Raw genomic sequence first — 14,827 nt, 5'->3', positions numbered from 1 at the left:
ACCAGTGGCAGCAAACTGAGCCAGACTCACCCTTGTATCCCAGCTTGGGCTTCAGCACCAGGGCCCCCACTCGTGTTTCTGTGAAAACCGAGAGAGAAGATCAAACTAAACCACTAGTACGGCGAGTGAATGCAGGGAGCTGCTCGTTTTGCCTGTTTTCAACAAGACATAAAAACAATAATCCTACGCAATTTGTGTTATTGTGACTCATGTAGCATTATTTCAGGAAAATACACCTTGGATACGGGATGTTACTAAAAATCCATATTTTAAACCCGGTAAAAGGCAAATCCACCGTGTTCTTGATTCCATTCAGTCTTAAGCTGTCTGTCTCTGCATTAATCACTCCTTTGAACATCTACCCAGTGAAAATGTATTTACAGTCAGTAGCACAAAGGACATAACCGCTTCTTGTTAAAGAGGTAGACTGTGTAATTAGTCAGGTAAGGATGTGACAGCCGTTTGATTAGTCCGAAAATCAGTGCCTTGCCAAAGTTCTGATCTTAGTTATGGGCTCAGATACTGCAAACCCTCCTGTCGGCACTGCTGGGTAATGAGGACGGGCGGGTGCCCTTTAAGGAGGGCACTGTCGTCGCACTGCTCTGAAATCTGAGAATAACACGGCGCTTCTGCAACCCTCCAGACACTGTCCTGCAAGAGGCTGCAGCTCAGCCAAATCTGGCGAGTGAAAAATGCACCATTACAATAAAAATCTGAACACGGCATCAGGGATTCTGCACATGTCCGTTGATACGTCTGACATTTTAATGAGGTGAAAGGACAAGGAAAAACTTAGCAGACGCTGGTAAGGACATATGGCAGCGTCTGATCTGAATCAGGAATGATTCAGCCCAAAAATGATCTGCATCATAAAAGTCGATATTCCTGTGAACCGAGGTGTCTCCTGAAGAAGCTGATGTGACATGCAGCATTAGCAGCCACCTGACAAAGCCTTCGGGGGTTTGTGGAAGATCACAGGCCAGGATGGACCTTGCCAGATGAGGGGGCGTGCAGGCATCTACAAACACAGGGTCACCGTTTACCCTCTGCTGACCGGAAGGACCTCAGCCGGCCCCTTGGGCAGTAGGACAGAGTCCCCTGTGGGGTCCATATGAGCAAATGGCACTGGGACAGAGGTCATTAATGGGTCTCCACTCAGGACTAGACCCAGAAGCTTCAGAATGCCTCTTCACTGGGCATATGGCAGGCAGACACCTTGGATGGGATGCCAGTCTATCACAGGGCACAGGGCAGTGACTCTTAACCTCCTTTTATCCCCCAGGGGTTCAAACCTACATACACCGCCGTCATAGAAGGCACCCGCTTAGGCTGCAGAAGTCCCACCCCCAGGCCGCCAGCTACCCCGTTTGCCAGGATCTGACAGCTGTCGCTTTTAAGGCAGGTAAAAAGGTCAAATTCTCCCTACTGCTACCCCACCGCGCCCCCACAGGCTGAAGTAGGAGGTTCATACGGAGCAGGAGGACATGTTCACCTCCTCTGCCTTCTGTCATTCGACGGATCAGCCGCTCGTCCGTGAGGAGGCCACTCCCCCGAGGTTCAGAGAGAGGCTCCTCCTCCTGTCCTTCCCCAAACGCTTGTCTGGGTGGCGGCTGTATCGACCGCTATCGGCTGCTACGATAGGGGCAGGAACGGCGATCGCGTGCAGCAAGCAGGTGTCATCCACAGGCCTTTGATTGGGGGGTTCTCCCATCTCAGGCTTAAACACGCTGCCTGCCTGCCGGTATTAATCACCCCATTGAGCAGCTGCCCAGTGAAAAAATGTTTCCAAATTCAGGGGCACAAATGACATAATTGTTTCTCGTTAAAGAGGCAGATTGCATAATTACATCGCTAATGATATGATGATTACTTTATTATTCCGAAGACCAGCTCCTTGACAAAGATCTGATCAGGGTGTTGAGTTATGGACTCGGATACTCTTAATCCCGTTGTCTGCGCTGCTCGGGAATGACGGCAGATTGATCATTTACGCCTCCTCAGATTCCAGAGTCCATCAGGCTGTACAAATCTTTTTGTTAATTGTTGGCGAAAAACCCAGCAGTCGAGTCACATCTGGTGTTGCCAAAGCTTGTATTAGTGTCAGGAATGGGAACATGCACTATTGTGCGGTACCCTGACCTTTGACCTCCCCCATTCTGTCACCCCAGTCAACCAGTGACGTCATTTAGACAGTTAGCACTGTTCGTGTTCCTATGTAGAAATCATTAGCCCACAGGCTAAACCTGATCAGCCCGTCATTCATATCCCTGACTTGTGAGAACCTTCCCTCTGGACCCCCAGCAGTATCTGTACCCAATAGATTTGACCCTACATGATGGAGGCAGACGGACCACTACGACTTCCTGTGTGGCCTGAGGAGGCATGGCCACAGTGCACCCACCTTCCTCCCAGACCTCCTCGTGCTCTGCGGCGCCATTGTGTGCCAACTCGTCCTCAGGGAGGCTGCTGTCCCCGTCCCCGGCATCCGGCAGGCTGTCCTCCTCCACGATGTGTAGCTTGTCCTCGTCGTCCGAGTCCGAGGTAGCCTCTGCCACGTTGCCATAATTCGAGACTGTGGGGCACGGAGAGAGCGGGACATTGGGAGGAGCAGACGGGGGCACTTGGCGCCCCCAGCCCAGCCCTTCTAAAACGAGACAGCACTCTCCTAGTGCAGAACTTTCCTTTGCCTTCCATGTCCCCCGCCCCCTGTCCCGAGAATTACAGTTGTAACAACATTTAGGAAAAAAGCGAATGCAGACTGAAATACCACAACATAGAGTCAGGGGAAACTCTGACTCGCCCACGGACCCTCAGAAACTACAAAGAGGCCCTGCTTTGCTTCAGGGCTTTGAGGATACAGAGAGAGGACGCAGGCCTCAGAATAACGATCAGCTCTGCTTACTGCGAGCCTCAGATCGGCTCCCTGCGAAGGTACAGAGAGAAGCTGGAATTAGCTTGGCAGAAGCCAGCCCAAGTCCCATGGTGCCAATATGGCAGCTATGACATCCGTGTTAGCGGTGCTCTAAAGGCCTACAATCACTGCAGCACATATTATGTTACATCATATAGAGGGGTTAGGGTATGAACTGAGCGCAAAGAGAACAATTTGGTGAACATTCTGGAAAGTGAGCACAAACGCCCAGGGAAGACATCACTAACCCCTCCCCCTCCTCACTGGGATTAGTGTTACTCTCAGGGGGCGTCCTCATATCACAACAAGAAGAGCCTAGTGGGGGTCGGTCTGTCTGGGACTTAAGGAACCTCACCCCCATCTCTGGCCACAGTCAGACTGAAAGAAAGCATTTCCAGCCATTTCTCGGTGCCCTGTGCCATCAGCACCAAGCGGCATACACACCAATGCACACGTGCCCAATGTGCATATCAACCACATACATGCACGAGTCTATAAACACACACACACAGCCCTTTCATCTGTAGCCCACACGTCACTGCCTCTCTGCCTCAGCTTCTGTTTAGCTGCGGGCCTCTGGCTGCACTGAAATTGGATGGTGGACGTTATTTAACGCTTGACGGAGCTGTGAGGACGGAGCTTCTGTCTAAGAGCGGCTCAGCACAGAGGCGACCACTCACGCGCTAGCATTTGCACCCCCTGGTAACTGAGCGCGACACCTCAGAATGTTCAGGATGGTCAGCAGGTGGGTGTGGCTTGTGGTGAGGATCAGAGAGCGAGAGGGGGGGGCTGAAGTATGAAGAATGGCAACTGTAAGCAACTTCCGAAACCGTTCGTCCAGTTCTGGATCACTGGAGTATTGATGTAGATGTACTGTGAGTTTGAAGTCTGTCCATCAAAGGGGGCAGGGCAGGGGGGCACCCTGGATGGGATGCCAGTCCATCAAAGGGGGCAGGGCAGGGGGGCACCCTGGATGGGATGCCAGTCCATCAAAGGGGGCAGGGCAGGGGGACACCCTGGATGGGATGCCAGTCCATCAAAGGGTACAGGGCAGGGGGACACCCTGGAGGGGATGCCAGTCCATCACAGGGCAGGGGACACCCTGGACAGCATGCCAGTCCGTTATAGGGCACAGGGCAGGGCACACCCTGGACGGGATGCTGGTCCATCGCAGGGCACAGGCCAGAGGGACACCCTGGAGGGGATGCCAGTCCATCACAGGACACAGGGCAGGGGGACACCCTGGACGTGATGCCAGTCCATCACAGGGCACAGGGCAGGGGAACACCCTGGACGTGATGCCAGTCCATCACAGGACACAGGGCAGGGGGACACCCTGGACGTGATGCCAGTCCATCACAGGGCACAGGGCAGGGGGACACCCTGGACGTGATGCCAGTCCATCACAGGGCACAGGCCAGGGGGACACCCTGGAGGGGATGCCAGTCCATCACAGGGCAGGGGGACACCCTGGACGTGATGCCAGTCCATCACAGGACACAGGGCAGGGGGACACCCTGGACGTGATGCCAGTCCATCACAGGGCACAGGCCAGGGGGACACCCTGGAGGGGATGCCAGTCCATCACAGGCCAGGGGGACACCCTGGACGTGATACCTGTCCATCACAGTGTGTAATCACACATTACAAGCGATTAATACATGGCAGTGTGCCTGATAGCTGGACTATCTAGGGAAAACCCAGACAAGCAAAGGGAAAATCTGCACAAAGCGAAATCCATACAAAGCCCAGCATTCAATTATCATTCTAAATATGAAACACATGATGATATTTACACTTTCTATTTTTTAATTTTCCTATAAGAAACCACAACATGCTCGTAAAATAGAGAGCGTATAAAGCCAAAGTGTGTTTCGAGTGCAGGGTCTTCTATATTTAGGGCTTAGCCTGAGGCTGACGCAAAGGCTGTCAGGCTAAATGACTGTACGCTCCGTGTTTCACCGCGGTGAATTTCCCGGGGCTGATTCGACACCCTGCAGCGTTGCTGCTCAAAGCCCCTACAAAACAAACAATGACATCACCACAAAACCCCAGCGTCGGAGGGGAGCAGAGGGTAGTAGGCACCCCCCCCCACCTTCCACTTCCTCCGCGTTCTGCAAGGTCAGGGGCGCGAGTGCAGCCGGGAATCCCGGGCCATCCCGGATGAGGGGCGTTCAGCCACAACCCAGCAGGGAAGGGCCCCTCTCCGAAACAGGACGTGAAATTCAGCTGAGAATGGATGCAGGAACTCCAGTCGAGGGTTCGAGAGTTTTGTTCCATTAGCAGGAAGGAACAAGAAAGCAGGCAGGATACGTGGGTGACGTGCAGCACTTAAACGCTGGCTGCCAGACCTCCTCTCTCTCTCTCTCTCTTGCACTCCCCTGGCAGGCCCATAGAGGGCGCCGCTAACTCTCAGCCTCGCTCAGATCCCACCCGCATGTTCGCCGCTGTATCACAACCTCACCACACACTCGTTTTCTGGGCGATACCTCTCCAGGCTTCATCACTTCTCCGTCCTCGCGTAACCTTTGCTAATACGTCGTGAATAACAAGCAATAGTGTCATTGGCACAGGACAGAGGATGTGGTGACAAACATCCCACGAAAACATCCCTGAAAATGATGGAGGTGGCCCCTCTGTGACTCAGCCCACAGTACGGGAGGTTTTGTCTTATCTAAGCAGCTAATTAGTTTCCTAGGTCACCTCATCTTTTTTTAGGAAGACTGTCAAGTGCTCTACATAGCCTTTCTGATGCAAGCAAGCCAATTAATGTGGGACTTTTATCTGCCATTAAAATCTCTGCACATGCTGAAAGCCCCTTTCCATTATCCCTGAACAAAAAATGCACATCCTGCTCCAGGGAAGGACAGTGGGCCCCCCTCCCAAGCCTGACACCTTAAACACTACTCCCCCTGCTGGTATCTTTCTTCACCTACATAAAAGTCTAACAGCTGCTTCCTGTAAAATGCATCACCTTTGTTTAAGTAAGCCAGGACACCTGGCCCCGTGAAACTGGGTGGCTAGAAAAAATCCCGTCCAGTGAATTTTGGGAGAGACCTAACAGTGTGGAATGGAGCTCCCAGTGGAGAGCGTGGCCTGCAATTGTGCTCCATTACACTGGGCTGTGAAAACAACCTCTGTTATACCAGACAATGAATGTAGATCTGGGCCGAGGATGAAGGTAACAAAAGTGAATGTGCTCATGGTATAGAGCACTGTTTGTATTATAGTCATCACCGCCATCACCATCATAATCATCACTGTCTCCATCACCATCATCATCACCATCATCGCTGTTCGTATGGTAGGACAAAAACTGCAAATTAAATCCTTAAAAAGTGAAGTAGTAGGCTGAAAAAATGAAGTATCCTGCCTGTAAATAAATAATCGGATAATCAGGATATCCTAAGACCGAAATGATGTATGACAGTAATTATAAAAAAAATTTGCCGACCCGCTGAAATAAGCAGACGAGCTGACACCCAATTATATCACACGTTTAAACATTGACTCCTCCAACACACACACTCACACACAGGTGCCATGCTGCTTAATACTGACAGAAAAGCCCCTTTGAAGCATGCGTCCCCCTGTGCCTTGCTGTGATTACACACAGGAGGGGTAAAAAAAAAAAAACCCTCCCACATCTGGGTTAGTCCTGCTGCACTGTCAGGAAGGATGTGTGAGCTTTTCCATTTCAGTGACAGCTTAAAACACATCAGTGAATTACCAAAGAAAAACCGCACATCACCATTCAGCGACTGAAGGGTCAGATTAACAGGACTGCCATTTAAGCCAGTCTCACACGCCTGAATTTAAAAGCTGCGTTCTTCCATCGAATGATTTAAGAGGATACAGGAATTTCGTCCAGATGAGGGAGAGTGGGTGTCTGTGGATGCAGCACCACCCTGTTTGTGAGCGTTCCCGGAATGACAAGTGTGAGGGACCCCCACCGGAAGGACACGTGGTCCCCCCTGGGCAACGACCCCAAAACTGCTCACTGTGTGACCAGGGCACCCAAAGACAGACGCGCCAAAACTCGGGAATGTCGAGCGGACAAACAAACAGGGACAATCTCTTGTTGTCCAGCGTGGATTCAGAGGGGGGGTGTCACATGGACCTCGGTCCACGTCTCAGGTCTTGACCAAGGATGGCCTGACGCTGTAGGTGGACCAGCAGCTGGACTCATGGGTTGACTACGCAGACCCACCCCCGTTACACCCGATGAAGATCAGACCTTAGCGGGTGCCAATAGAGGCAGACCTCAAGGCCGACAGAGGACAGAATCTCCATACAACATCTATCCTGGGTTCTCATTGGTCAGATCCAGCATGGCTCATAGGTTTACAGTTATCAGCTGACACATGAGCACTGTGCATACAAACAAGATACAGACATCCGCTACAGCTGGATGAGTTACAGTGAGATCTGTATTTAAAGTGACCAACACTGTATTTAGAGTGTCAGTTGGGGAGGTGAGCATAGCTGGCTCCCAGTTCGATGCTCCTCCCTCACATCCTTCATCTAACATCTGAAAGGAAAATTATTGCTTATTAGTACTGTGGGTTGGAATGTGTGTAAATCAGAGTAGCCTTCAATGACTATAGCCCTCTGCCTGTGTGTAGCAGTAAATGGACCTTTCCTGTGGGCGTGACCTAGTCTTCATGCTAGGCAGACCCTGGATGAAAGGCCGAATTCTCATTGGCCACAGAAAGAAATCAACTTCAGAACAGACGCTGATATCACAAGCCAGCTTCTGACCCTGACCTTTGGCTACTTGTGGAGTGGGGAGGCAGATTTCAGAGAAATTTAGAATTAGGTGATCAGTGGTCATTGTTGACACACCACAGCACACAACAAAATGTGTCCTCTGCATTTAACCCATATGTGACATCGTGACATAGCAGGGGGCAGCTAATTCAGCGCCCGGGGAGCAGTGCTTGGGGGCGGTACCTTGCTGGTCAGGGATTCGAACCAGCAGTCTTTCAAATACAAGTGCGCTTCCCTATCCGTTAAGTCACCACTGCCCACCGCAATTCTTTCACTCTTCGGTAAAATGCCAAACACTTTAGGGGCGATTTGAGGATATTGCACGGAATCCAGCCCCCAGACCCAGTCAAATGGAGAGCAGTGGGGTGGGGGTCACCCTGGCTGTAGAAACTCAGCAGCTGTCCGGTTTGGGAGACGCGAGCCAATGGCTGAAGCACAATGATCCCTCTGTGTCTCTGATCTCAGAAAGCAGCAGAGCACGCTGAGGTCTGTGTGATAACACAGAGAGTCCCGCTTAGGCAGTTAAAGGCACACGTGGGCCGACCTCCGGGAAACAGCTCATCCAGAGAGGGGTTTTGGCATTCAGGTCATGCTGGGGGTCCGTTTCGATACGCAGGAATCCACGGTGATCCACGCAATAGCCAGCCATGTTTACAAGGCTGAGACGGCTACTCTCTTCGCTGTGTGTTAACGGTGGCGTTGTCGGGACTGCGCCGGAATTCACCGCCGTTGCGCAAAAAGTGACACGAGCCGTGCACGCTGGAAAGTCTGAGATCCGTGAGAGCGAGATTAAGTCAGGTGACATCGCATAAGCCTATAGAGACCTAGAAGGTTCTGGAAGTTTCCAGCTTTTAAATGCAAGGGCATGGATTTTCCCCTGTTTCGTCTGCTTCGACACACGCGGTTCTCTGTTTGCTCAACTCACGTGTCGATCACTATTTTGGTTTACATTCATCTGGGGAAACCCGGCTACTTGAATGGTGCTTCCTGAGCTCACTCACTGGGTACTCTTGCAAAGGGTGACAGTGTGAATGGTGGTTCTTGGGTACCAGTCAGTCAGTCCGTCCATGACAGTGTCCGAACTGTGATTTACACAGAGGTAGTCCTGAGGCTCTTTCGACAAAATAAGAAACTCCAGGGCAGATAGACTGTCACGAAAGAATAGGGCTTCTACTCTTGCGTGAACCAGTGGTGGACAAACGGGGCAGGGGTGACCCCGATTGCCATATCGTGCTGATAGAAGGCGCTGACACGGCCCTGAAGATAAGTACTGGTACAGTGAAACTCAACTAGAGTCAAACCCAAACCTCGAGCTATCAGCTCTGACCGGTAAACAGAACAATAACAGGTTTCAGGTGGCAGACATATGTGTGTGTGTGTGTGTGTGTGTGTGTATGGAGGGGGGGTGCTCTCTCATAGTGAAAGTAAAACTCTTTGATCGCCATACTGGTGTGAGGCTCCTGTGAGATGGTATCTTTGTAACCTTTTTATTTCTGTCTGCTTGTAAGGTTGGGGCGGTGTTATGCAGAGGACAATGAGGGGTACCTGAGAGCGACGCATGGGATGGGGCACGGCAGGGTAAGGCCGTAGGGGAGGGGGGGGGTGGGGTGGCTGGGAGTGCTGGAGTCATTAGCAGCCATAATCTGTGCCTCCAGATGCTTCCTGTCGAGGTTCAGGTGCTGCAAGCCCACCATAATTCTTCCCCCAGAGAGAGACGGGGGGGGGGGGGGGGGGGGGGGTGAGAAAGCAAGGGAGAGGGAGAAAGAGAGAGGGAGTGAGAGAACGAGGAAGAGGGAGAGCGAGGGAGAGATAGGGAGTGAGAGTGAGGATATGGGAGAGAGAGAAAGAGACAGAGGAGTGAGTGAGAGAGAGTGAGGAAGAGGGGGAGAAAAAGAGAGAGAAGGAGAGAGACAGGGAGAGGTTCTCCCACACAGAAAGGCAGGAAGCCGATGGGATGGGCGGCCTGAGAACCTTCCTTTCCTGTCGGCTGTGGTGCAGGGTGATGGACTATGGCTGCTGGTGATGCACAAGACAGAAAAGGAGTAAACAATTAAAGTCCTAAGGTTCAGGAGGGGATGGCATGAGTGCCCTCAGCTGTGCAGAGGGCCTGGGCAGGCACAGTTGTAAGAGTGGGGGGTCTGACCATGTTGGTGTCACTGGGCCTGGTCAGGCCTGGAGCAGGGAGGATGAAACTCGACAGACAGAGGTGAGGTTGAGTTTAGCAAACGCTCACACTCAGCCCCAGAGTGCCCGTGTGCATGTGGCTGCATGTGTGCGAGCATGTGTGCGCATATGTTTCTGTTTTTTGCATCACTCGTGAGTCAGCCTCGGTGGCGGTGAGCAGCCCCTGCACCAGGTCGCGTAAAATAGCAACTGTCAAATGAAATCAAGGAGGATTTTAAAATGTATGCTAAGATGAAGGCACTGTGGCTTCGGCGTAAGTCTGCCAGCATTAATTTACCCTCTCTGGGACTCCCGAGCAAAGCCGCTCTTACTTTTCTACTTGTCCGGAAACTTCACCGAACTTACATCAACCTTGAAAAACAAACGGTGACAGAATGAGGTGAATAATTCAAAGTGTGAGATCAGAACATGAACAAAGACCTTATCAAACCTGACCTTTACCTCTCAGGGGTCTGCAAATCTAATGTGTCACCCGAACACCTTCTTCTGAAACATTCCCCACCGATCCAAAATACACAGGCTTGAAATAACACGTGGCAGTATCGTGAAATACAATTACAAAAATACGATGAAAGGTGTATTTTTTCCAGGAATGGAACCGTGTTAAAATCAACAAGGACCAAGTAGATTAATTCTCTCTTTATTGATTTTACATAAAACATTATACTGAAGCAACTTCACATTTTAATCCAACACTCATTTTACAGTTGACTGGATTATAAAGATTATCATCATCACTGTAATGCTGCATAAAAATAAAATCAGATGTAGCACCTAAATAATAACTGACATTGATCCTCATAGTCCTGCATCTACAGCAGAGAAATCAGGATATCTTTCCGGTATCCTGATCTTGGGCTGAACACTTAAATGTCTTGCAAACTCCAAGCCATGTGGGTTGAGATCAAACACAGCAGTCACATAAACATGTGAGGCTCTCAATCTTGCCACTAAGCATTTACATTTACTTATCTATCAAATGATCTATCACAGGGGTGTCAAACTCCAGTCCTGGGGGGCCGGAGCCCTGCACATTTTTGGGTTGTCCCTCATTTAACACCCCTGATTTGACTCATTGTGCTAATTACCGCACAGCTCTTGAGCTGAATCATTTGTGGTGGAACAAGGAAAGAACTAAGCTACACAAGGCTCCAGCCCCCCAGGACTAAAGTTTGACAACCCTGATCTATGAGGTCCAAAGCGATGTACAACCTGAGGTCAGAGAGCAGGGTCAGCAGGCATCCCTGGAGCAGTTGGAGTTAAGGGTCTTGCTCAAGGACCCAGTGGTCATATGATTACTCCTGCCAATAATGGGATTTCAATCCACAAGCTTCCGGGCCTAGGTTCAGATAGATAACCTGTTGATCAGACTGTAACATCATGGTGAAGAAGTTCAGCACAAAATCTGCCATCCCCACCACAGACACTCTAACTACAGATACTACTACCTCACTATAAGAAGTATGCAGAAATGCTGGCCCACTCTCGAGGGCTGAAGGAATCCAGTTTCAAAACCCATTTGCTATGGGAATCGCAGTGGGCGGTTAATTCATTTTCCTTCCATTCCTCATCCGGTATGTGCAGATAGGTTCAGGCTTTTCTAATGATACACAAGGATCCTCTTTTTTATCCAGATAGTTGTTTGGTCCTATGACAAAGCAGTGAGTGATTTGGTTTCACCTACAGCAGCCAGGTTAAATATCAATTTCCAAAGGATCACTTTGATTACTCGTGTAAAATCTGGGACACAACAGAATAACCCGCCAAATCCTGAGGCCATGGTAAGGCATGACTGGATGTCCTTATTATAGAAATGACCTTTTTCAAGAGTCTGAAGCAAAAGTCATCCGAACAGAAAGAAAAAAGAGCCAGTGTTATTCCTCAGTGAGTCCACATTATTCCTTGATACCTCCCCAGCATCTGGAGATAATTCACGCAGCCCAGTAAAAACCCAGCAAACAAACCCATTGTCATTAGCCACAAGACATTCTCCTGCTTTTAAGGAACCAACAGATGGGATACACCACAGCCCACCAATCTCTATTATAGAGCAGACTGCGAACAGGTAATCCAGACTAATCTCTGGGTGCGTGTCAGCATCCCGGTGCTCCAACTGTCAAGGCAAAGGGAACGGGAAAGGTTTCCAGTTCCATGTAGTGGCAACCTGCACCATCAGTTTCCTCGGCTTGGTCTGATTCAAAAAAGACAAAATAAAAGCTTTTGAGCCGGCTGAAACGTAAACGTGCTGTGGATTTGATGCTAGGTGAAGCGAGGCGGCAATTCAGCAACCCGAACGGCATCACACTTAACTGATACCACCCACTCACGCTATTGTTTCTCAGTATGTGAGACAAACTGTCATTATGCCCATCTCATGCCTTCTTTCTGATACGGGTTCAAACAAACCCAGAAAGTTTCTAGTGAACATTCAGCCGTTCATCTCTATAGAAGGAGTCCACTGAACATCAAAAACTCCAGAAAATCCAGCAGTTACGTAATGGATAAGAACGGGAAGCCGCACGAAAATTAATCTTCCCAGCAGCCACGTGATGCAATGTGAGAAAAGGGCAGGAAGGTGAAATGGTCCTGGCCAGGAAGAACAAAAGCATTTCATTAGAGGCACATCAATGGGCAGGGTGAGGATCTGGTGGTTGAGAATCCATGTGAGGTCTGATGTGATGCTGGGAGAATGGCAAGGATGGCAATGCACCCCAAAGCAGTTCATCTGTTACTAGATGCTATGTATGTACCCTGAGGGACAGAACCCAAGAGGAGATATTCATCGCTTCTGTTCTCTGCTCTCCTCTGCTCTTCTTTTCGGTCCCTGGTTTTTCTTTCTACTCTCTTTCTAAATCTGAGCCTTGGATGCTGTACCAGGTAAGCATTAAAGGTTAAAAGGTCACTAGCACTGCAGCAGCACTTCTGAGCAAATCACCTGATCTTCTGGTAAGCACCAGTGAGTCATTCTGCAGTACCCAGAGCACTAAATTTATTGCATGTCATTTATTTGACAAAGCACACAATTGACAGCACTCTAATCATGACCCCCACCTGTGGGATAATTTTTTTTTCCCACCATCTTTTTGCATGTTAAAAATGCAAATTAGCAAGGATTCACTTATGCTGTAATGCTGATACTTTAAGAGATGTCAAAACACTGCAGGACATTATTACTTTACTGCAGGGGAGTCCAATCATGTATTACAAGGGCAGCAAGGACTGCAGGTTTTCAGCAGGTATAAATCAGCAGTTGACGGAAAAAGTGACCTATTCAGCAGAGATTTATGTGCAGGAGGAATTTTCAGGTGTGAACCATTTGCTGATTGGACCCCTTTCGGGTCAGAGGCTGATTTTTACCTGCAAGAAGTGATTTTTTAAAAATGATGGTTTTAATTAATCCAATGAGAGCCTAGACACAGCAGAATCCAGCAATCAGGCCTCTTAGGGAATGGATTAGGCATAGTGATTTTACCTTATTTCCTCTTGAGCTTGAGTGCTATGACTGAGGCATACTGAATAAAGCAAAAGCAATCGAAACATGTCCACAAAGAAAACAGCGCAATTTCTGCTCGGACACAGCGTTTCAAAACCATCTTATATCACTTAATGTGAATCACCTCCCAGCCTTCTCAAAATGCCCCGCCAAGCTTCCAGATGGAGGTCATCTCAAAACGTGCTCACCTCACTCACTGAGCACTGCTCCAGTGTACTGAGCAAACAAATCCTTCCTCTCAGTCCAGCAATCCTCTGTCACTCAGAACCAACGTAGACCTAGACTAGATAGGCAGAACCTTCTTTTCAAGTTCTCGAAGTTAAGTACAGAACAGATGCACCTCAAATAGGGCTGCGTGATTATGGAAAAATTTCAAATACTGCGATGTGATTTTTAAAAAAATATTTTTATTTATAAAGCAAAATTTTAAAATGTACTCGAAATAAACTATAGCCAAATATTTTTTTCTGCCAACAGGATCTGTCTAATAAACTGGTGGTGTTGCCATGAGCTGTGCCCACAGACACGGCAGATCACTTGCTTTTGCTCTATGCAGTCTGTGTGGAATCCAAAATATTGCCATACAACAGAAGACAGCTGTCTTTTGGTCACCATTTCTTGTTCGCTTTTCTGCTCCTTACTCATTTTGTTAGACTTCTCACAAACGCACCACACTGTCTAAGAGTGAGCCCGACAACAACGATGAAATGATTATGACTGGCTCGGACAGAGCATGCAGAGCTCATGCAGAAGCGGCAGAGGAAACATTAGACTGATTTTTTAAATATGTACTAGATAATCTTGAAAGGGAATAACCATTAAAAACGGCTAATCTTTGCTAAACTGTGTTTCCTATTACACAGTAAAAATGTTTTTGGGAAACTTATTGATGAGCCCTGTTTGGCGAATCTTATCACGAAGACCCCCCCCCCCACCACCACTTAGCACATTTTATCGGCAAGATTTCAAAATACCTCAACTGTATTGCAACATAGCATTGCTTTTGAAAATACCATCAAAATACCGTATACCACGGTATAATGTCCAAACAGTATGACAGTATAAAGGGTTAAATACCTCCCAAGCCTAATCTGAGCACAGCTGACTATCACAGTCCTTGTCACCTGAAAATTGTGTGCATAACATATGATGTTGAGATTAACATCACACATCGTGCAGGCTAAACCAAAGCGTCTTTGTCTGACATGCTTATACAGTGGAAATAAAAAGTCTATACGCTGTAACTGAAATTACAGGTTTTTGTAATGTAAAGCCAGAAATCAAGATAAATCATGTCATTTTTCCATCTACAGTGTGACCTTCAACCAACAGAATTCAAGAGAAAAAGCTGGTAATTAGCGAGATAAGTAGCTGGAACCCTGCACCCTGGTTGCATACCTGTGCATACTGGTTAATAATGGGGGGTGCAGCAGCGTTCAAAGTACAGTCAATTGACAAAGATGTACTGC

The 14,827-nt window shown here is 48.8% G+C and overlaps 1 protein-coding gene across 10 annotated transcripts in view; it reads right to left on the bottom strand.

The window, feature by feature from the left end:
• LOC125740184 (zinc finger E-box-binding homeobox 1-like) overlaps positions 1 to 14,827 on the bottom strand; it is a 48,081-nt gene that overhangs the window by 15,427 nt on the left and 17,827 nt on the right. For 6 of the 10 annotated variants that reach the window (XM_049011058.1, XM_049011061.1, XM_049011055.1 and 3 more), the window contains exons 2-3: positions 2,402 to 2,572; positions 31 to 78 (exon numbers count right to left, since the gene is read on the bottom strand). Coding sequence is in view for 7 of the 10 variants with exons in the window: in XM_049011055.1 (XP_048867012.1) it covers positions 31 to 78; positions 2,402 to 2,572 (219 nt within the window). In the remaining 3 variants the exon portion in view is untranslated. The remainder of the gene's footprint in view (positions 1 to 30; positions 79 to 2,401; positions 2,573 to 14,827) is intronic. The other 4 variants (XM_049011057.1, XM_049011053.1, XM_049011054.1 and 1 more) reach the window with 1 other exon arrangement.

Source organism: Brienomyrus brachyistius, chromosome 4 (genome assembly GCF_023856365.1).
Source record: "Brienomyrus brachyistius isolate T26 chromosome 4, BBRACH_0.4, whole genome shotgun sequence".
Lineage (NCBI taxonomy): Eukaryota > Metazoa > Chordata > Actinopteri > Osteoglossiformes > Mormyridae > Brienomyrus > Brienomyrus brachyistius.
Note: the sequence above shows the minus strand (reverse complement) of the source record. Positions and strands in the feature narration are given on the sequence as shown.